The following is a 21,408-nucleotide window of genomic DNA, read 5'->3' as shown; positions in this document are numbered from 1 at the left end:
GAGGCTGAAGTGAGTCATAGAATATTTTATTCATATTTCCTCAAATGATCTTGTCTTCCAGTTCTTGAAAAAATTAGCTTTTTACAACCAATACTGTATAACTTTTTGTATATTTGGCAATCAAGTTATTCAGTGTTAATCTTAAATGATAAATACAAAAATTCAGATAAGCAGGGAAAAAAACAAAAACAAAAAATAAAAAGTGCAAGTAGTTTTTCCTTAACTCCACAATGAGCTAAATATTAAGATATCTTGAACTCTTCTTGGCATCTGTGCGTTTCACAAGCTGCTTGTTAACGTGGTTTATGCACGTTATTGTTGCTTTCGGTGTCTGTTAAGAACATGTAAACATAACATATGGCAACCAAAGTTATGTCTTTCTTAAGAGTCTAAGTGCTCTAATTTTAAAACTGGTGATATTTTGTGTAGAACCTCATTTAAAGAGTTCAAAAAACAGTCATGGCAGTAAAAATCAAAACCAGTATGGGAAACTTCTACTGTCACAATTTGTCCATTTATAAGTAGCAATGCTTTTAAAAATGACAGTCTCTAACAATATAAATTCAACTAAGAACTTACAGTAAGTTGACCATAATCTCATTTTCCTTACTATACTCACAACACATTCTTTTGAATTAAAATTCTCTAAAATTATTGTTGTAAACTCTTTAGTATTTTTTTTTAACATTGACAATGTAAATCAACGCAATTTCCAACAGTGCATAATACAAAAAAAAATATCACGGTTAAGTAAAAAGGCAGTAAGGTTTTTCTTTTCCTTTCTGAACCAGTGTTAATCATCACAGCATTTACTGACAGGCAGATGTTCGTTCTGTGATTCATTTGGGGGAAAAAACCTGAGCACTTCTGCTTGCAATTTGATCTCAGTAGATTGCTGTAAATTCCCTTCACCTTTTTATTCATTGGATGACCAACAGATCATATCAGAAACAAATCATCATGCCACTTTGTAGATCAGATTTGTTCTCTGATGTCTCTATTGTTAGGTCATCATGATATCCTGTTGAATGTGCTGGTGTTGAACGGTCCTCCTGACAGGGACGTTGTAATGGCGATCGTCCTCTGTGACGATACACACGCAGGGCCACTCCTGCTTGTGGTCATCCGGGTAATGTGACACAAACTCCTCTGTGTCAGTCATGTACAGACGGAAGGCTTGAATGGTGTGCTTTAAGGCATAGCCCAATAGAAACATCTCTACCTACAACACACAAAGCAAAACAATTTAGCTTGTATTTTTTGCCAGGATATAAATAGGGGTTAGTTCACCCAAAAATGAAAATTCTGTCATTAAGAACTCACCCTCATGTTGTTCCACACCCGTAAGACCTTCGTTTATCTTCGGACACAAATTAAGAAATTTTTAATAAAAAAAAAAAATCGATGGCTCAGTGAGGCCTGCATTGCCAGCAAGACAATTAACACTTTCAAATGCCCAGAAATCTACTAAAGACGTATTTAAAACAGTTCATGTGACTACAGTGGTTCCACCTTAATGTTATGAAGCGACGAGAATAATTTCTGTGCATCAAAAAACAAAATAGTGACTTTATTCAACAATATCTAGTAATTCGCGATTTCAAAATACTGCTTCATGAAGCTTCGAAGCTTTACGAATCTTTTGTTTTGAATCAGTGGTTCGGAGCGTGTATCAAACTGGTAGAGTCATGCCCCCAGTGGTGAACCATTGAAATTTTTAAACGTTTCGAAACACTTATGATGTAATAAAGCCTCATTTACTGAAATCACGTGACTTTGCCAGTTTGATACACGCTCTGAACCACTGATTCAAAACAAAAGATTCGTAAAGCTTCATGAAGCAGTATTTTGAAATAGCCTATCACTAGATATTGTTGAATAAAGTTGTTATTTTGTTTTTTTGGTGCACAAAAATTATTCTCGTCGCTTCATAACATTAAGGTTGAACCACTGTCACATGTACTGTTTTAAATATGTCTTTAGTACCTTTCTGGACATTTGAAAGTGTTAATTATCTTGCTGTCAATGCAGGCCTCACTGAGCCATTGGATTTGATCAAAAATATCATAATTTGTGTTCCGAAGATGAACTAAGGTCTTACTGGTGTGGAACGACATGAAAGTGAGTAATTAATGAGAGAAATGTAATTTTTGGGTGAACCAACCCTTTAAGAAAAAGTCTTCACATTGAAGAATAGAGAGACAGAGCTGTAAGTTTGTCAGTGTCACCGTACTTGCCTGTTCTACCCCTCCACTGAAGCCAATCTGGCTCAGGTGATTGGCCAGGAGGGTTTTGGGGTTTTCTGATGTGTCGCGGGCAAAAAGAAGCCAGCAGAACACAGGCACTTCTTGATCTGCCACCATTTTTTGATGAAGATCAATGGCTTTGGCCAGCATCAGAAACTTGAGTGCTTCCAGAAGACCATACTCCTCCTCTCCACTCTGAAACACATGTTCACACAGATTCTGCTTCTCCTCTGGGCTCTCACATGCCGCTGCTGCCTGCCACTAAATAAACAAGGAAGACACAAATACAAGAAAAGACAAATTATGATAATGTTTTTATCTGATTAACCACACAAAGTGCATGTACTTTGCATGTACATGCAAGTATAAATAAAAGTATTTCTTTAAAAAAAATCGTACTGCCCCCTGTTAAGGAATTTTTTTAATTAAACATAACTGCAAGTCCCCAAAGTCCCCAACACAGCCAAAGTTAGTGTCTGAATATAACAAAAGGGGAAGAGGAACTAGACAGCTAGTTTTTTTATATACAGTGCATCCGGAAAGCACAGTGCTTCACTTTTTCCAAATTTTGTTGTTACCGCCTTATTCCAAAATGGATTAAATTCATTATTTTCCTCAAAATTCTACAAACAATACCCCATAATGACAATGTGAAAGAAGTTTGTTTGAAATCTTTACAAATGTATTAAAAAAAAAAAAAAAAAAAAAAAAATCACATGTACATAAGTATTTACAGCCTTTGCCATGCCACTCAAAATTGAGCTCAGGTACATCCTGTTTCCACTGATCATCCTTGAGATGTTTCTATAACTTGATTGGAGTCCACCTGTGGTAAATTCAGTTGATTGGACATGATTTGGAAAGGCACACACCTGTCTATATAAGGTCCCACAGTTAACAGTACATGTCAGAGTACAAACCAAGCCATGAAGTCCAAGGAATTGTCTGTAGACCTCTGAGATCGAGGGACAGATCTGGGGAAGGGTACAGAAAAATTTCTGTATATAAATCTGCACCATGCCCACGAAGGTGCACTCTCCGGCCTTCTCACGCCCCATGAGCCCCTGGAAGTACCACAATTTATTAAAAATAAAAAACAAAAAAAATCCCATGTACATAAGTATTCACAGCCTTTGCTCAAATACTTTGTTGAAGCACCTTTGGCACCAATTAAAGCCTCAAGTCCCCCTATTTTTGGGGCAGTTTTTCCCATTCTTCTTTGCAGGACCTCAAGCTTCATCAGGTTGGATGAGCAGCGTCGGTGCACAGCCATTTTCAGATCTCTCCAGAGATGTTCAATCAGGTTCAAGTCTGGGCTCTGGCCGGGCCACTCAAGGACATTTACAGAGTTGTCCCGTAGCCACTCCTTTGTTATCTTGGCTGTGTGCTTAGGGTCATTGTCCTGTTGGAAGATGAACCTTTACTCCAGTCTGAGGTCCAGAGCGCTCTGGAGCAGGTTTTCATCAAGGATGTCTCTGTACATTGCTGCATTCATCTTTCCCTTGATCCTGACTAGTATCCCAGTTCCTGCTACTGAAAAACATCCCCACAGCATGTGCCGCCACCCCCATGCTTCACTGTAGGGATGGTATTGGCCAGGTAATGAGCAGTGCCTGGTTTCCTCCAGACATGACGCTTCCTATTCAGGCCAAAGAGTTCAATCTTTGTTTCATCAGACTAGAGAATTTTGTTTCTCATGGTCTGAGAGTCCTTCAGGTGCCTTTTGGCAAACTCCTGTGCCTTTTACTGAGGAGTGGCTTCCGTCTGGCCACTCTACCATACAGACCTGATTGGTGGAGTGCTGCAGAAATGGTGACCATCAGGTTCTTGGTCACCTCCCCTTCTCCCCCGATCGCTCAGTTTGGCTGGGCAGCCCACTCTAGGAAGAGTCCTGGTGGTTCCAAACTTATTCCATTTACTGTGCTCATTGGGACCTTCAATGCTGCAGAAATTTTTCTGTACCCTTCCCCAGATCTGTGCCTCGATCTCGGAGGTCTACAGACAATTCCTTGGACTTCATGGCTTGGTTTGTACTCTGACATGCACTGTTAACTGTGGGACCTTATATAGACAGGTGTGTGCCTTTCCAAATCATGTCCAATCAACTGAATTTACCACAGGTGGACTCCAATCAAGTTGTAGAAACATCTTAAGGATGATCAGTGGAAACAGGATACACCTGAGCTCAATTTTGAGTGTCGTGGCAAGGGCTGTGAATACTTATGTACATGTGATTTTTTCGTTTTTATTTGACAGAGAGCAGACCCAACATGTAGCGTCCACAAGTTTTTTTTATTTTTTAATAAATTTGCAAAGATTTCAAACAAACTTCTTTCACATTGTCATAATGGGGTATTGTTTGTAGAATTTTGAGGAAAATAACGAATTTAATCAATTTTGTAATAAGGCTGTAATATAACAAAATGTGGAAAAAGTGAAGTGTTGTGAATACTTTCCGGATGCACTGTATATAGCTAACCTTATAACAACAAGCTGAAGTATCAAGGAATCCAAATTTGCTTTTACCTAGTACAGAGAATTATACATATACACTACGCTTGGGTGTCGATTAGGAGACGCCCCAGGTTAACTTAAGTCAGGTGCGTAGGGGAATTTCTTCCACACCCCCCAAGATGGTGTACCAAGTCTGTGTACTCAACACACTGCTCTGCAGCAGTGAAACATGGATCCTATATTCCCACTAAGAAAGCAGAATCAATGTCTTCCATCTACACTACGCAATCTAAAAAGGATTTTGGGCATCATTGGACCACATTCCAAAAAAAATTCTTGTGCAGGTGGGGATACCTAGTATGCTTGCCTTGCTCACCCAGACACATCTGAATCCCCAAACACCTGCTGTACAGTGAACTTGCCACTGGCTCCAGGCCAGCAGGAAGGCCTGTACTTTGCTACAAAGATGTGTGCAAACAAGACCTGAAGGCAAGCAACATCAATCCAGAAGACTTGGAAGATGCAGCCATAGATCATGATAGATGGAGGCTCGCTATCAAATTAAGCATCAAAATTACAGAAAAGAGGAGAGAGCTCCAGTGGAAAGAGAGGAGGGAGCGCAGATGACAGAGAGCAGACCCAACATCCACAGAGACAGGCTTGATCTACACTTGCAGTAATTGCAACAGAATATGTCTTTCAAGAATTGGTCTCTATAGTCATGGCAGACACTGTAACTCAACAAATGACTAGAGACCCCAAGGTGCAGATTTCAGTGTCTTTTGAGACAGGATGCCAATGGATTTACATTTATATATATTCTTGAATATAATGTTTTTTTATTAAAAACAAAGATTCACCTTCTTTTTAAGGAGATCCAAATAGTATTTCAGTCTCTCCACAGAGTCCTCCTTCTCACTTGCCCACTTGCATTCTGGGGGAAACACCCATCCACCAATCAAATGTTCCTGAGCTTCAATCGTCTCTGGCAACTGTGAGAAAAACCAGCAGCTGTTAATCTGAGCTAGAAAGCATCACATAGAGTGTTATATTATAAACCCTAGTCCGGGTAGAGGCCATATGTAATCTAGAACAATTTAAAATGTAAAGCATGTTTTTAGTTAGAGGAATAATATGTAATTTTTTGCCGCTAGAGGTCGCCTATTCATAACAAAGGCGTAGCTTGATGATGTCAAGATTGAGCGTGGAATCATGGGAGATGTTGTTTTCACCTCACAGCCAGTGGTAAAAAATCTGACGGGACTCGGGCAAAAATAATTTTCATAGATGATACTATTAACGTTACTGTAGTATGAAGCAGAGCAGGGCTGAGTGCTGTGGGAGCAGAACGAGGCCACTAGAGCGATTGCTAATGAGAGAAGAGTGTGACACATTTTATTAAGCCACAGTCGCAGCTTCTGCTTCTTCCGGTCAAGCGTATGTGAGGAAATGCAGCGCTGTTTATCATTTTAAAATACATCTGAGTGTGTTGAAAATTATGTTACACTGCGTTCGCTCGGCGGTTGCTATGAGACACCTGTTGCACACTGCAGTAAGCTAGATCAATATTAGAATTTCATATTAATAAATGCTGGACGGCTTGTGTTGCTAAATGGCATGGAATTAATTTTAAAACATATTGTATGACAGAGAAAATGCTGTAGTACTGTTACTAAAAAATAAAGCTGCATCTGATTATTCTATGTTAGCCACTTGACAAAATAGTGTTTTTCTCTGAGGCATGGTAAAAACATGGTCCTCTCGGAAAATAAAAAAAACAAGATTCAAACAATAAGACAAAACGTGTTGAGCTATATAACAATGATTAGTTGTCTGTCAATGAATGTATCCAAACAGTTGTTCCCTTGTGTAATAAAACATAATATATTAAAGTATCTTTGGTGTTTCCAATGTTTCTACGAAATCGAGGGTAACGCAGGTATGATGTCATTGATAGACGACGCACAGACACGGATTTCTCTGGATTTAAACATTCTAGGAAACATCTAGGATAATTTAAGTACACAAGTCAACAAAATATATAACACTATTTTAATCAAAAAATCTTACATATTGTGCCTTTAAAAAGAAAGTTTGCCGATTTTCAACCAGCTTTGTATTTTCATAATGTCGGTAGTAAATGTAAATGAACAATGTGTGCTCTTTCTCCATGTTACCTGCACCCACATCTCCTGGTTTATTTGTCTGCTAAAGTCTGCCAGATGACACGTTTTGACACATTTAACACCTCCAGGGCTTTTGTTAGTTTTAAACTACTGATTGTACATTTGCATTTTTATATTCCCGCCAATAGACAATCGGATCAAGCCCAGAGCATTATAGGTGTTGAAACCTCCCTACTTTTTGTTAACACCACAGGATGTTTTCTCTGATTTCTCTAGTCAGGTAGTACTGATTTAAAGAAGAAAAAACAATCCATCTTCTACTACATAGATAGCCAAGTTCTTGCCAACAATGAATTACCCCTTTAATGTAAAATTATGGCATCTACCCTGACTGAGCTCTAGAAGGGTCTCCTCACCAATAGAAAGCCTTCATCCTCTATCCAGGTGGGCATGTTTGAGCTGGTCGCCAGCACCTGGTACAGCGTGGCACGGAGGGCACAGTAATTATCCCCTCTGACTCTCCTCAGACCACTGAAGCTACGGGACATCTCACTGTAGCCCTGAAACAAACACACTGAAGCAAGTCAGACTTCTACAACAAGCACAGACAGGTCAAACTAGATTACAGTGGCCCCAAAAAGCATTTGGATACTTTAAGCACACTTAAAACTTAAAGCAAAATACCAAACCAAATTACATTTATTAAAAAAAGAAAAGAAAAAAGTATACTTTAAGCATAACATTTCACAAAAAAAGAAGAAGAAGAAAAAAAGAAAGTTAGTTAGGTCACCTTTCTGATGAGGGTGCTTTTGGATGTGTTCCCCTTCCATTCTTGCTCACTGTAGGCCAGTATGTCCACAGCTGGTGCTAAGCTACATCTGGTCTCTACACCAGGAACTAGACAAGAAGAAAAACACATAAATATCCAATGAGATGGATGCAGAAAACCTTTGGACTAGTATCTTTCAAAAAAAAAAAAAAAAAAAAAGGACAACAGGGCCCAGTCACATTTTCACAATAATATCATAATCTCATAATCTCTAAAATTTTTCCTTAACTGTAATGTTAGTGGCTGGTGGATGCATATAATGACTGATATTGCCATAGCAGATATATACTGTGACATAAACAAACAAATCTTTAATACTTGTGAGCTCTAGCAGTGGTTTGGATGGCTTGTTATTGCTGGCTCCCATTTCAATCTCCTCAGCTCCAAGATACAGGTCTGCACTCCTGCAACAGAAAGAGGAACTATAATGCATATGATATTCACAATGATAAGCAGTCATGAGGAGTCTAGTTGGAAGATCTATATTAAAGTTCAACATGTACAACTCACATCCAGATGATAATGATTCATCATGAAGGTCAAGTTTATCTGTCTGGATCTAAAGAAGCTTTGTCATTATTTTTCAGCTCTTTTACATCAGTTGTTCACATAATGTATACGAAAGTTCCTCATGCACTATTATAAATCAGATGGCTCAAAATTCCTTTATGCTGATTGGTCAATACTTATGTATATATCTATCTATATCTATATATATATATATATATATATATATATATATATATATATATTTACATTATATGTGAGTATATAGATTATACTCACAATACTTCATGGTCTAGTCTTTTCCTATTGCTGGAAAACCTGAATGAAAGAGTGACATACTCATCCAGTGGCTCTTGCACTTCCTCCAGGCTTTCTTCTGTCTCTTTTGAAGGTATAAGCATCATCTCTACAATGCCACTGCTAAAAATGATCTCTTCTTTTGGGGTGTCGGAAGTGTCTTCTTTTCCTTCATTTTCCTGGGCCACACTAGCTTCCTTTTCCTGTATTTCCTTTTCCTCTTCTGTTTGTTGAGGTCCAGTCTCTGCAACACCTTTTACAACTTCCTCCAGTAATTTTGCATCACTCACCACAGTAACCTCACCTTTGGCCTCAGTGTTTTCTACATCCACAGAATCACTGTTAATGGGAAATGGTTGAGTGGTTATTGGGCAGTTCTGACAATCTGGTGTCTCACTACTTTTTTAAAAACATTACATGCATGTTTTATACATATATTTTAAATTGCATTTTCTTTTTATATTTTTTGTTATTATTTTATACTTTTTAAGGCCATAAACTACATTAAGACCCAAAATATTGCAAATATCTGTTCCTAAAGTATAGATATGTACTATCGTTCAAAAGTCTGGGGTCTAAGATTTTTTTAATGTCTCATATGTTCATTAAGGCTGCATTTATTTGATCAAAAATACAGTAAAGCAGTAAAACTGTGAAATATTACTGCTATAATTGAAAACAACGGTTTTCTTTTCTGTTCCAATCACTTTCATGGCCACAGGTGTATAAAATCAAGCACCTAGGCATGCAGACTGCTTCTACAAACATTTGTGAAAGAATGGGTCGCTCTCAGGAGCTCAGTGAATTCAAGTGTGGTACCGTGATAGGTTGCCACCTGTGCAATAAGTCCATTCGTGAAAATTGTGCCAAGTGTAAAGTTTGGTGGAGGGGGGATTATGGTGTGGGGTTGTTTTTCAGGGGTTGAGCTTGGCCCCTTAGTTCCAGTGAAAGGAACTCTTAATGCTTCAGCATACCAAAACATTTTGGACAATTTTATACTCCCAACTTTGTGGGAACAGTTTGGGGATGGCCCCTTCCTGTTCCAACATGACTGCGCACCAGTGCACAAAGCAAGGTCCAAAAAGACATGGATGAGCGAGTCTGGTGTGGAGGAACTTGACTAGCCTGCACAGAGTCCTGACCTCAACCCGATAGAACCTTTGGGATGAATTAGAGCGGAGACTGCGAGCCAGGCCTTCTCGCCAACATCACTGCCTGACCTCACAAATGCGCTTCCCAAATTCCCATAAACACACTCCTAAACCTTGTGGAAAGCCTTCCCAGAAGAGTTGAGGCTGTTATAGCTGCAAAGGGTGGGCGAACTCCATATTAAACTCTACAGATTAAGAATGGGACGCCATTAAAATTCATGTGCACGTAAAGGCAGGCGTCCCAAAACTTTTGGCAATATAGTGTATGTAGATATATATTTATAAATATAAAAATACATAAAAAAAAAAAAAAAAAAAAAAATTATATATATATATATATATATATATATATGTATTTATATATACACGTTCCTAAGGAATTATTCCAACTGTCTAAATGTGACCATTTCATAGCCTTAAACTAAGTCAAAGGTCACTATAATCTACAATCACAAAAAACATGTTCTCAAAATATGAATGAAAGGAATGCGGTTCAGACAGCAATTGTCTTGAGGAATTGTAAAGAAAAAAAAAAACCTGATAAACACTGCTTAGACCTGATACATCATGTAGCCTAATCACACATTAAAAGACAAAGTCATGAATATAACAAATTTATGGTGTTAACATGAACAGTGACTCATTTAAGTAAACAAAAGTCTGATTTCTGCAAGTAATGTTGACACAATATCGCTACACTAATCTTAGTGTTTGTACTAAATTGTAAGTTGTGTGGCTTGACATGACAAACTTTGTCAATTCATTGCTATTATGACTGGTGAGATTATACTACTAACTAATAACTACTCATGAGAGTTTTGCGCCACCTAACGGTAATAATAGTGAACAGCAGGAAGTACTAACCTCATTGGCTCAGGGGCTCTGGTTTTCTCAATAGGGCTTGATGGCACTGAGGCACATGTGGAGTCCAGGCCATTCTGAGTTGGTTCTGTAGCCTCACGCTCTTGCTCTGCAACCTTTTCACTCTTTTCTAGATCTGTCATAATGTCTGTGACTTCAGGTTTGTTCACCTCAATAGTGCTGTAACAGAATAGAGAGACTGGTTAGAATCCGCATATGAACCAGGGTTATAGAGTGCAACATTCAGGTTCCAGAAGTAAAAACTCCATTTATTTTTTCCATAGGGAGCTACAAGGTTGTTAATTGATAATATTTGCTTCTGTTGAAGCCGTCAACCCGCATTATTTCAACTTAGTTTTATAATAATAGTGTTTAACAGTGGAATTCGTGGTGAAAAACTACATTACCCATGATTCTGTACAGAAACTTCCACCAATCAGAGAATCGAAACAAGTAAAATGTGCCAAAAGATCTATTAAGCCCCGCCCACTCATATATAATCAACATTTTTAATGCATAGTTTTATATTTCTCCATTTTTAATTTGATTATACTGTTTGCAATTCTTCATGGGATTGTAGTTTATTCCCTCCCTAAGCAGTTAAGTACATAGTCTTATACCTTTGTATTTTTGTCTGATTGTCAGATGCTTTTTTGCTTCCAATCAAAGTTGGTATTTTATTTTATTTAATTCTTAAAGAATTCATTACCTTTCAGTTTGTGTAGAGGGCTTAGATGGCAGTTGCTCTTGACTCTCAGTTTCCAAGGCTTCCTCATTTGGTTTCTGGACTATGTCTTCTTCTTGAGGCAACTCTTCCACAATTATGACATCAGCATTTCTTTCATTCTCAGAGTCCTTCACTAGCCCGTTTTCAATGCCAGGAGCTAGTGCATTGGTAATATCCATACCTGGAGATGAAACTTCCTGCGAATGTTCCTGAGTTTGAGAAGCTTCAGATGTTTCCTCCTCCTGTTCTGCCATCTCAGAATGGGTTTCTTCTGAACGTTTCTCCTCCACTTCAGCTGTTGGCTCAGTGATGGGTTCCTCAGCAGTCACTTCAGCTACGCTTTTCTCAGTAACATCCAACTCATTAGACTGAGCTAAAATGCATGAGTCAGGTTCTGTGCTGCTGTTGTCCATCAATGAAACATCCCCAATGTCATTGAGACCAGCTTTTTCATGTGCCACTTCAGTGGTGTCATTCAGAGGCAGTTCCTCAGTTTGGATTACTTTCTTCTCATCTGCAATCATCTCCATGTGTGTTTCTGGCTCTGGTTCGGAGAAGTTCTTCTTAGCTTCTACCTGAGTAAGCACAGTTACCTCCTGAACAGGTGCTTCCTCAACAGGTGTCTCCTCAGCAGGTGCGACTGTTGAGTCTGAACTGGTTGCGGTGACACCTGCATCATCTGTCAGAGCAGCTGCAACGTCCACCTTTTCAATTGATCCATGCTCAGCCTCTATCTCCCCTTTCACTGAGGCAACAATCTCAGCAGGTGCTTCGACTGTGTTTTGAGGTGCTTCTGAGACTTCAGCTGCAATGTTTTGGATTTCTTCAGTAACTTCAGTCTTTTTTTTTGGCGTTTCTTTATCTAAGATTATAACTTCTGTTTGAGCCGTTTCAGGTGAAACAATGTCATTAACTTCAGCAGCAAGAGAGACTTCAGTGCGTAACATTGATATTGTTGTAGAGTAAGAGCTCTGTGCTTTAGGAATTTGAGCCTCTGCATTTGGCTGCTTGGTTATAATCAATTCATCCAGCTGTGGTTTTGTTTCTTCTTCATGCCTGTTGATTTGAAATGCATTTAAGTGAAATGTGGATGTTATGGAAATAACATGAAAAACAGGATTTACTAGTTTGATGTACCACTCAAACATTCACAACACAAAGCTCTCTTCAGACCATCTATGAAAAATAAGTAAAAAAATAATAATTTGCAAAAGTAAAAAATTCAGAAATTGTTGCAATACTGACCAATATTATGAGGACATAACCACGAGACTGTGTGTGTTTACATGTAAATGTTTTCATTTGTTTTGGCTGGACATTTTTCTGGGACCTGGAAACCCTGGCCATCACTATAGAGAAAATGGTTTGTATTTTTAAAAACATCTATCAGGAGTTGGCTCACGTGATTTTTGATTCAAGCTTCAGAACTTCCGTTAAGTTAATATAGTGAGCATCGATGCTCCCTGGTTTCCATGGTACATTGTGGGACTTTTTAGGAAGCAAATGTTTCAGTGCACTGGAAGGATTTTGCGATTGAGACAGCCCTTAAAATGGCCGACATCCTGATCAGTGCCCTGACTACTAAACTAGGGAGCTGATTGAGATGTTTAGAAGGAAACGCTGCTTTATTTACAGCGTTAACCAAGGAAACGCTATATCGCTGCTGTTCCTACTGCCACCTACTGTCAGAAAGTGAATTTGCATTTTCATTCAGTCTGTTTGCTGTTTTTTTTTTTTGCACAGGTGTGTCTTATGTAGCATAATTTCACAAGGCTAAAGTCAGACCATGCATTTTTTTTTTTTTTTTTTTTGCTTTAAATCTTGAAATTATACAATCTAATTTAAAGCAACTGCTCATGCTACATGTGTGTAACATCTTTGTTTGGATTGTGATTAAAATGCAGTGGTTGCCTCTAATTTAAATAATCACCTTACCTTACTTTCCGGTGTTGCATGAATGCAATTGGCTAGCGTCTGAGTTAGGGTATTTGCATAAGGCAATTTGATTGGCTGACACCTGTGTTTCGGTGTTTGGATGTAAACAAGGAAGTCTGCAATGAGTTCACTACATATGCACACAAAAGTATTCTCGTCGCTTCATAACATTAAGGTTGAACCACGTTGGTAGTCACGTTGACTATTTTAACCATGTTTTTAACTACCTTTCTGGACATCAAAAGGTGCAATGACGTTGCTGCCTATGTGTGGTTCAGATACCCTCAGATTTCATCAAAAATATCTTAATTTGTGTTCCGAAGAAGAACAAAGGTCTTACGGGTGTGGAACGACATGAGGGTGAGTAATAAGTGACAGAAATTTCATGTTTGGGTGAACTAACCCTTTAATAAATTAGAGAAATTCAAGTTAAAAGGACAATTCTTAACTTTACCTGTGCTCCTCATCTGAAGTTGGACTGATCCCTACTTCTGTTCCTGCTCTAGTTGATGTCTTTGATTCAGAGCTGTGCAGTAAACCTTTAGTCTCATCCTCTGTATGGTCACATGGGTTTTTTTGTCCACAACAGTCCAAACTGTTCCCCATGTTGGCACAGGATACAGGGATAGCTTTCAATAAATCCACTCTTCTTAGATTATGTTCAGACTGAAGGATGTGCAGTTATCAAGTGCAAGCTGCTTCCACTTCCAGAGCGCTAGCCATATACAAATATTATTTCTCCAGACAAGATCTTACATGTCTCGTACCAATACATTTGAGCAGTGTCTGTAAATAAAGTACATCTGTAAGACTATTCCAGCTACAGGAGCTGACCGTAAACTGCACTTCTAAGTATCTGGTCATCTGTTCAAACCTGCAGATTAAAAGCAAAGACAAAATCCATCATGAGTATTAAACATGCCATTTCTTCATGTAAAAATACAGATTCAGCATGAAAATTGTCAGTTGTCAATATTCAGAAGGTTTTGGTTAGCACATATTTACCACAGTTTCTGCCAAATTTCCATAATAAATTTATTTTTATTACTGTAAGCATGTTGTAACATGGTTTAACTTTCGCTTATCTTTCATTAAAGAGCACTGTAGCTCTTTAACAAATACTTTTTTTTAAAATCCCTGTGGGAAAAATACTTTCAAGAATCATAACTGCTGAAAAAGTAGACAAGCACTGTTATAATCCACTTGTTTGCTTTGACTCTGGTTGTCCGAAATCCCCCCATTCCCTTTAGTGCACTATTTCAGGTGAGAAAAACCACATGAATTTCATATGTCCAAAAACACATCTGGTCACGTGTGAAACACATACTGTACTTTGCACATGGTAAATGTGGTTTTGAAACAGTAACAGTTCCCATGTGAAATCAATGTGATCACATGTAAAACACATGGGAAATTCATGTGTTTTTTCGAACTATTTATAGTGATGTCTGAAACCATATATAGTGGACACTACTGAGCGCACTCAATCCCATAATGCGTCTAAATAATGAGTGTACAACAATGTACACTCAGCGGTCTGCGTCTCTCACAGGTTTTCATTTACTCATTCAGTGGACTAGTGGGGTAATGTAAAAAAAAATAGTAAATGAAGGTAGAGGGTCACTTCGTGCTTTTAATGAATCAACTGAGTGAATGATTCAAAGACAATGACAGAAAGATTAAGTAACTGAACAAAACAGTAAATTAGTCTAAAATCTTTTTGGTGAATAGATTGAAGAGATTTATGGAAGTGGAATGAATTATAACCCCTTAGGTTAGGTACATTTTTGTTAGGGAGTTTCCATTCTTTGCTAAATTTCTTTGAAATTACCCATGCTGAACAACTTTAAACTTAAAGCTAAAATACACAATATCACAAAATATTTCATAAGTCACTCCATGTGCCAGAATGACACGAAATATAAACACAAATAAGATTTCTAGCTTTCAAGCTGATTGATTACTTTTTTTAAAAACTTTAGCTACATCTATTTTCAGACGACCAGCTAAAATACACAAGTAGACTTTTAGTTTTACAGAGACGTTCATGTTATTGTTCAATTTCACTATAATGTGCCATACATTAATGTTAGTCCTTTGAGTTTTAGTGTGTTTGTACATTATTATACATGGTGAGTGAGGGTGTCTCGCGGCGCATGGCACAAGCGTCAACACTCTGAATGTTGACACTGTTTACCAGAGATAATATTGCAACACTCTGTCTTCCATGTAAATCTAAAGCGATGTTACGTCAACAAACAGAGGCTAAACTATTCTTTAATTAAACCGAACGTATTTAACGGAGATTTCCAAGCTCAGGGTTAATAAGAGGCACCATAAGAACTGTAATATGAACTGTCAACATCATCATGTGGCTGTTAGCGAGTTTAATCGATACTTCATATCGACAAAATCCGCATGGCATGAATGTTAAAACACTCAAATGTCATAATTCCTACCTAAATGTGAAGATTTCTCCCTTTACTTGTCAAGACAACCATGTTTGCGTCCAGGAAGATCGACGTGTATTATGACTGTAGTTTCACTTTCCGTCAATATACTGCCACAGGAAACTGTGAACTTCATGGTCCTTAGACTCATAATATCGTGTTTTTAATTGAGTAACTTCCTTTTTAACCCTAGCCAAAAGAGGAAAAATTCAAGCCAGAGATTTCTTTTATTCGCTCTTGTTCTTCATTTAAAGCACTTGAAGAGGGCAGAGCACGGTCTCATATTAAAGGAATGTAGTGAAATCTGATTCCAAAGGTCTCCACGTCCATTAGCGTACATCTACACAGTACACAACTATCTTGAACCTATTAACTCAGTCTGTCTGAACTAGGAAAGTTATGACAGCTGCTTTAGCCACTCTTGTGAAAAGAAGTACACTTTAGCATACCTTTAAAACGGTTCTTATTACAGAATTAATGCTTTAATAGAATGGACTTAAAGGGATATTTCACCCAAAAATGAAAATTCTGCCATCATATACACACCCTCAATTTGTTCCAAAACTATATGAATTTCTTTCTTCTGCTGAACACAAAGATATTTTGAAGAATGTCATAAACAGTTGATGGACCCCATTGACTTCCATAGTATGGAAAAATAAAAATAAACTATTATTTTTAGGTGAACTATCCCTTTAAGTGCACACTGTATGTAATGTTTTCAGATACTTAATTGCATGTTATTTGAAATTGAATGAAAATACAATGAAAGTGAAATGAAAGTTTAAGATTTTTATTAAATGCAATTAAAAGTTAACTTAAACGTTTTTTTTTTTTTTTTTTGACCCAGTTAAGTAGGACTTAAGTACATTTTTATATGTAATTTCATAATTACTTCTACTGTCTTTGAAATGTGGTTAAAGTGTACTGCAGAATATATAAAAGAAGCATTTATAGTAAACTTAAATGTAATTTCTATCGAAACTTTAAAGAAAGATAAAAAAATTATTAAAACAATGCTTTAAAATGTACTTTAAAGTAAAACTTAATTTGACATTACAAAGTGCACTTTTAAAAAGTATACTTATGAAACAGTCATGAAAGTGCACTCTAAGTGCCTTTTATTTCATTAAAATTATCTGCAATTATGTTTTTTTTTAAATATACTTTTGATATGAAGTATACCACAAATGCACATTCAATACAATTAAGCAGGCTTCTTTTTCACAAGGGCAGTCCACTTTCTCTGATAGATTAAAATTCAGAAAGTTGCATCTCGAAACAGAAATGCTGGTAGTTTATTCAAAATTCTGCTGGAATTCCCAGAGATAAAAATAACACATTATAAAATGTGCACCTCTTAGTTACATAATATCCAACCCATGCTCCAAGATTAAGTTACAGCTCAGTTACGTTTACATAAATAGATCATATTTAATTAAATGGCTCACATTAACTTCTGATAAATAAATTACATAACCACTTGATTAAATAAATAGCTTTTATTTGGTGGTAAATGTGCAACTCAATTAGGTTACAGCTCAGAATTTACAGTGGTAATCAGAATCACACATTTCAACATACAAAGTTAATATATTCAATTATAAAATGTGTTAGCCATATTATGCATTGAAATAAAGTTTGATAACACAAATAAATGGATGGAGGTACAAAGCAAAGACTGAATCTTTGTTTTAAAAGAAACGGGTGTATTTGGATTCAATAACTGGCACAGGTGCACTTTATGTTAAATCATTAATAGAAGCCAACGGTAATAAATGTAGTGTTGTTGTGCTACTAATCCAGCAAAAATGCAGTTCAACAGAATCACATCACTTAAATAAAAACAACTCCCTGAAGTACACTATCAATTTGAGTCAACTAATACACAGGCTATTTTATTTCCAAGAATTTGCTTGTTGTTTCCTGCCCACACAGGATGTTATTCAGACGGTCTGCTGCAGTGTTCACCACAAACAACCCTGGATCCACTTCAAGTGTCTATGAGCTGCTGAATGTGAAGTTTTAGTTCTTCAGGAAGCCCCAGTTCTGTTACTAGGTCCAAGCAGCACTGCAGCAACTGTTTGAAACTCTGCGTTGTGGGGAAAGAACCATGGGAAAGAATCCTTGTTGAATCTTCACTCACGCCTCTGGCATTACCACAGCAATCATTGTTCGTTCCATCTCTCCCACAACAGTCCCCATTTTTTGAGCATCTAGATTCTCCACCCTGGTTCCTTTGCTCCACATTTAGGTCCTCCAAGTCATCCACCATTTCGGTCACACTAGGTAGAGGCTTCTGTTGGGCTTTTCTCATGGCCTCCACCAGCCCGTCCTCATGCGCCTCCAATCTCTGGAGCAGATCGGTAACAGACGCTAAAGCTGGGCTTCCGGGCAGCTGAGCCTGACACCAGCATTGCACGGCACTGTGAAAAAAGGCATGGTCAAAAACAACAGAAAAATTGGACAGAATAGATTTAGGATTTTGATTCAGGTATAGTGGCCCAGAGAGACATTTTTACAATTAATTTTAACTCATATTAAAGAGATTATGCAGTTTATGTAACATGTCACTTCTTCTCAAGCTCACACAGGTGTCCTAGCAGAGTAAACAAAGGTGTAAACTTGACAGCAGTGTTATTTAAGTATTATTTGAGCTGCATGATTAATCATTGAAAGATTGCAATCTTATCCCTAAGAATAACGATTCGCCTGTCTATTAAACCTTAAGTATGATGACAGCAAACATTCAAATCTACATTTGCGCTGCCGCTGACCCAGAGAGAGAGCAGCTGTCATGTATAGTTATGAAACAGCTTCATAAGCTGTCTTTTCAACCTTGTGGTATCATTATTTCTGTTACAATAATTCAAGTTATCACTGAAGTACTAAGATAAAAGTTTATAGTTTGGACATAAACACAGATGTCTACAGTAGCAATCAAAATAGACAATCACTTTTTGAAGGTAACTTGATTCTTCAAATAAAGATTCAATTTAATTCAAATGTAACTTCAATTACATTGTTACACCAGTAGGTGATGACAAAAGAGTGTTAAAAAATGAGTTTGTCATTCAATCATTCATTTAAGAGATTTGTCCACTAAGGAAACAAGTGACGTATTTAAGAGTGCGTCATTGAATCATTCATTTAAATCAATATACATATTATTTAAATAGACTGCAGCAATTCACATTTTGTCAGAACATCTAGAAAATTACGTTTTTAGTTTTTTTTTGTTTGTTTGTTTTTTTAGTTGTTATTTCAGAATCTGGGGGCCTCTTTTTTTAAACAAAAAAACTGATATTCTCAATTGATCCAGAATCGTGCAGCTCTATATTATTATAGTATTTATTAATATCTGAATTAGCTTTCAAGTTTTAGTAATTTTGTTTTGTTTTTATCATTTTTTTTTTTTTTTTTTTTTTTAAATATTTTTATTTAGCTCATTTTGTATTTCAGTTAGTTGTTTAGGGACCATTTCTACTATTCGTTACTTTAAGTTTAAGGTTTTTTTTTTTTTTTTTATCTGATATTTAAAATTCTATTAAAGAAAAAAAATTTAAAAAGTTTTAGTTAATAATAACAACACTACTTGACAACCATTAAGAACCCAAATGATTGCCTTTGAGCTATTTTTGGTACAACAACCCTAGCACGTTAGGAATTGGTTCCCAAACACTACCAAACAGGGATCATACACTTCCGTTAGCGGTACTTTGTTTGCTAGTACTGTAGTTTAATCATATGCTCACACCATTTTAAGTATGGAGTCACGTGATTGTCCCTGTACATTAATTGTAAAGCATAATCATGAAGATTTATTTTAATGATTGTAATATGTAGTGTTAACGTACACCCACAAAATACCTCTAAAACGCTGACAACTATATAATAAGTTACTCTTATTGGTGGGTGTATGTTGCATGTATTTCTACTAAAGAGGCCCTAAAATTATGACAAATAAGAAATGCACCTGCTTACCTCATGATTCCTTTGAGCTGACCGATGACTGTCATTTTAGTGGCTCCTTCTATGTATCCCATGTTGAAACCAGCCTGTAGTGACGCTTCTTTCCCTGCATGAATGCCATCTCTGAAACCATCCTGACAGAAAACCACACGGCAGTCGTTTCTAGACTGCGCTGCTTTCACTAGCTACACATCGTGATTGTTGCTTTTGTATGGTCACCGGTGTTTTTTTTTTTAAAAATCTTACAATGCATGAACGATGTAATACTCATTTAGATGGAAAAACACGAATAAAAACGATAAAACATTTCAGTACAAGCATGTTGTGAAAGGTTTATCATTGATAAATGACTGTTCACGTACCTTTGCGCGTTTTTCCATGTTGTATTTCCATTCTTTGTTCTGCAGACTTATATCATCTACATCCTCGTCAAAAACATCCTCACTAGACGCCACTGATTTCACCCACGACATGTTTGCGAACCGCGACAGTTAATCTCACTGAGTGTGAACTCAACGTAAAAGGTGTCCAGTGAGTAAAAGATGCTGGTTTCGGCCTCTGACAGGATTCATAAACCATATTCACTTCCACGTGGTCATGTGACTGACGTCATCAGAATGCATATGAGGCTGTTTTCTTCTTCTGGTCGCTTCTGGACCTCTTTACACATCATATCGCCACCTGTTGGTCTGCCTGTGCAGTGCATTATTTTATTTCAAGGGTTAGTTCACCCAAAAATGAAAATTCAGTCATTACTCTCTCTCATGTCATGCCACACCTGTAAGAACTTTGTTCATCTTCAGAACACAAATTAAGATCTTTTTGATAAAATCCGATGGCTCAGTGAGGCCTGCATTGCCAGCAAGATCATTTCCTTTTTCACTGCCCAGAAAGGTACTAAAAACAGAAGGTGCGTCCCAATTCGCGTACTTATGCACTATTCTATGACGTTTTTAAGTATAAATAGTGCAAGTAGTATGTTCACACTGAAAATTCCAAAAAGAAAAAGTACACTTTAAATACCCGGATGATGCACTAAATTAACGGAAAAACGAAGTGTGGAATGTTGGACACTTCATGCACTCAACTGTCGCAGCTTTAATTACATTGCAGAGGGGGAGCGGGTATCAGACTCCGTTGTTAAATGACAAAATCAGCTTATACAATTCATGCACTACATGGATGAGTACATAGTACATAAGTACATTGTGTATAAGTGCATACTATAGTGCGTTTGGGACGCAACTAGAATCTAAAACTAATCTTTTGTTTCGAATCAGTGGTTCGGAGTGCCAAAATCATGCGATTTCAGTAAATGAGGCTTCATTACGTTATAAGTGTTTCGAAATTTCAATAGTTCATGTGACTTTGGCAGTTTGACACACGCTCCGAACCATTGATTCGAAACAAAAGATTCGTAAACCTTCGAAGCTTCATGAAGCAGTGTTTTGAAATCGCCCATTACTAGATATTGTTGAATAAAGTCGCTATTTTTGGCACACAAAAAGTATTCTCGTCGCTTTATAATATTAAGGTTGAACCACTGTAGTCACATGAACTGTTTTAAATATGTCTTTATTATCTTTCTGGGCAGTGAAAAAGGAAATGATCTTGCTGCCAATGCAGGCCTCACTGAGCCATCGGATTTTATTAAAAATATCTTAATTTGTGTTCTGAAGATGAACGAAGGTCTTATGGGTGTAGAACGACATGAGGGTGAGTAATAAATGACATTGTTTTCATTTTTGGGTGAACTAACCCTTTAACCTATGATGTCGCAAAGCATGTATCATGATGTACTGACCAAAAGTGATGTCCGGAAGCAAATATTAAAATACTTTTAGGCCTATATA

General features: G+C 37.2%; 2 protein-coding genes across 3 annotated transcripts; both read right to left on the bottom strand.

The window, feature by feature from the left end:
• Nucleotides 1-10: 10 nt before the first annotated feature.
• LOC127506186 (fibrous sheath CABYR-binding protein) lies at nt 11-15,845 on the bottom strand. Of its 2 annotated transcripts, none has more exons than XM_051882393.1 (11): nt 15,593-15,845; nt 13,588-14,007; nt 11,181-12,254; nt 10,475-10,651; nt 8,442-8,798; nt 7,974-8,059; nt 7,617-7,723; nt 7,243-7,386; nt 5,561-5,692; nt 2,234-2,507; nt 11-1,218 (listed from the first exon to the last, which is right to left on the bottom strand). In XM_051882393.1, exons 2-11 carry the CDS (start codon nt 13,737-13,739, stop codon nt 1,004-1,006), a joined length of 2,718 nt encoding a protein of 905 aa, XP_051738353.1. In that variant the 5' UTR covers nt 13,740-14,007; nt 15,593-15,845; the 3' UTR covers nt 11-1,003. The 2 variants fall into 2 exon arrangements, with proteins under 2 accessions (XP_051738353.1, XP_051738354.1); XM_051882394.1 differs by having other exon boundaries at nt 8,502-8,798.
• Nucleotides 15,846-17,070: 1,225 nt separating this feature from the next.
• otulina (OTU deubiquitinase with linear linkage specificity a) lies at nt 17,071-20,182 on the bottom strand. Its single transcript, XM_051882404.1, has 3 exons — nt 19,918-20,182; nt 19,568-19,689; nt 17,071-18,009 (listed from the first exon to the last, which is right to left on the bottom strand). Exons 1-3 carry the CDS (start codon nt 20,026-20,028, stop codon nt 17,577-17,579), a joined length of 666 nt encoding a protein of 221 aa, XP_051738364.1. The 5' UTR covers nt 20,029-20,182; the 3' UTR covers nt 17,071-17,576.
• Between the last annotated feature and the right edge of the window lie 1,226 nt (nt 20,183-21,408).

The sequence above is a fragment of the Ctenopharyngodon idella genome, chromosome 23, assembly GCF_019924925.1.
Source record: "Ctenopharyngodon idella isolate HZGC_01 chromosome 23, HZGC01, whole genome shotgun sequence".
NCBI classification, from domain to species: Eukaryota; Metazoa; Chordata; class Actinopteri; order Cypriniformes; family Xenocyprididae; genus Ctenopharyngodon; species Ctenopharyngodon idella.
This window is presented reverse-complemented; position numbering and strand designations above follow the sequence as displayed.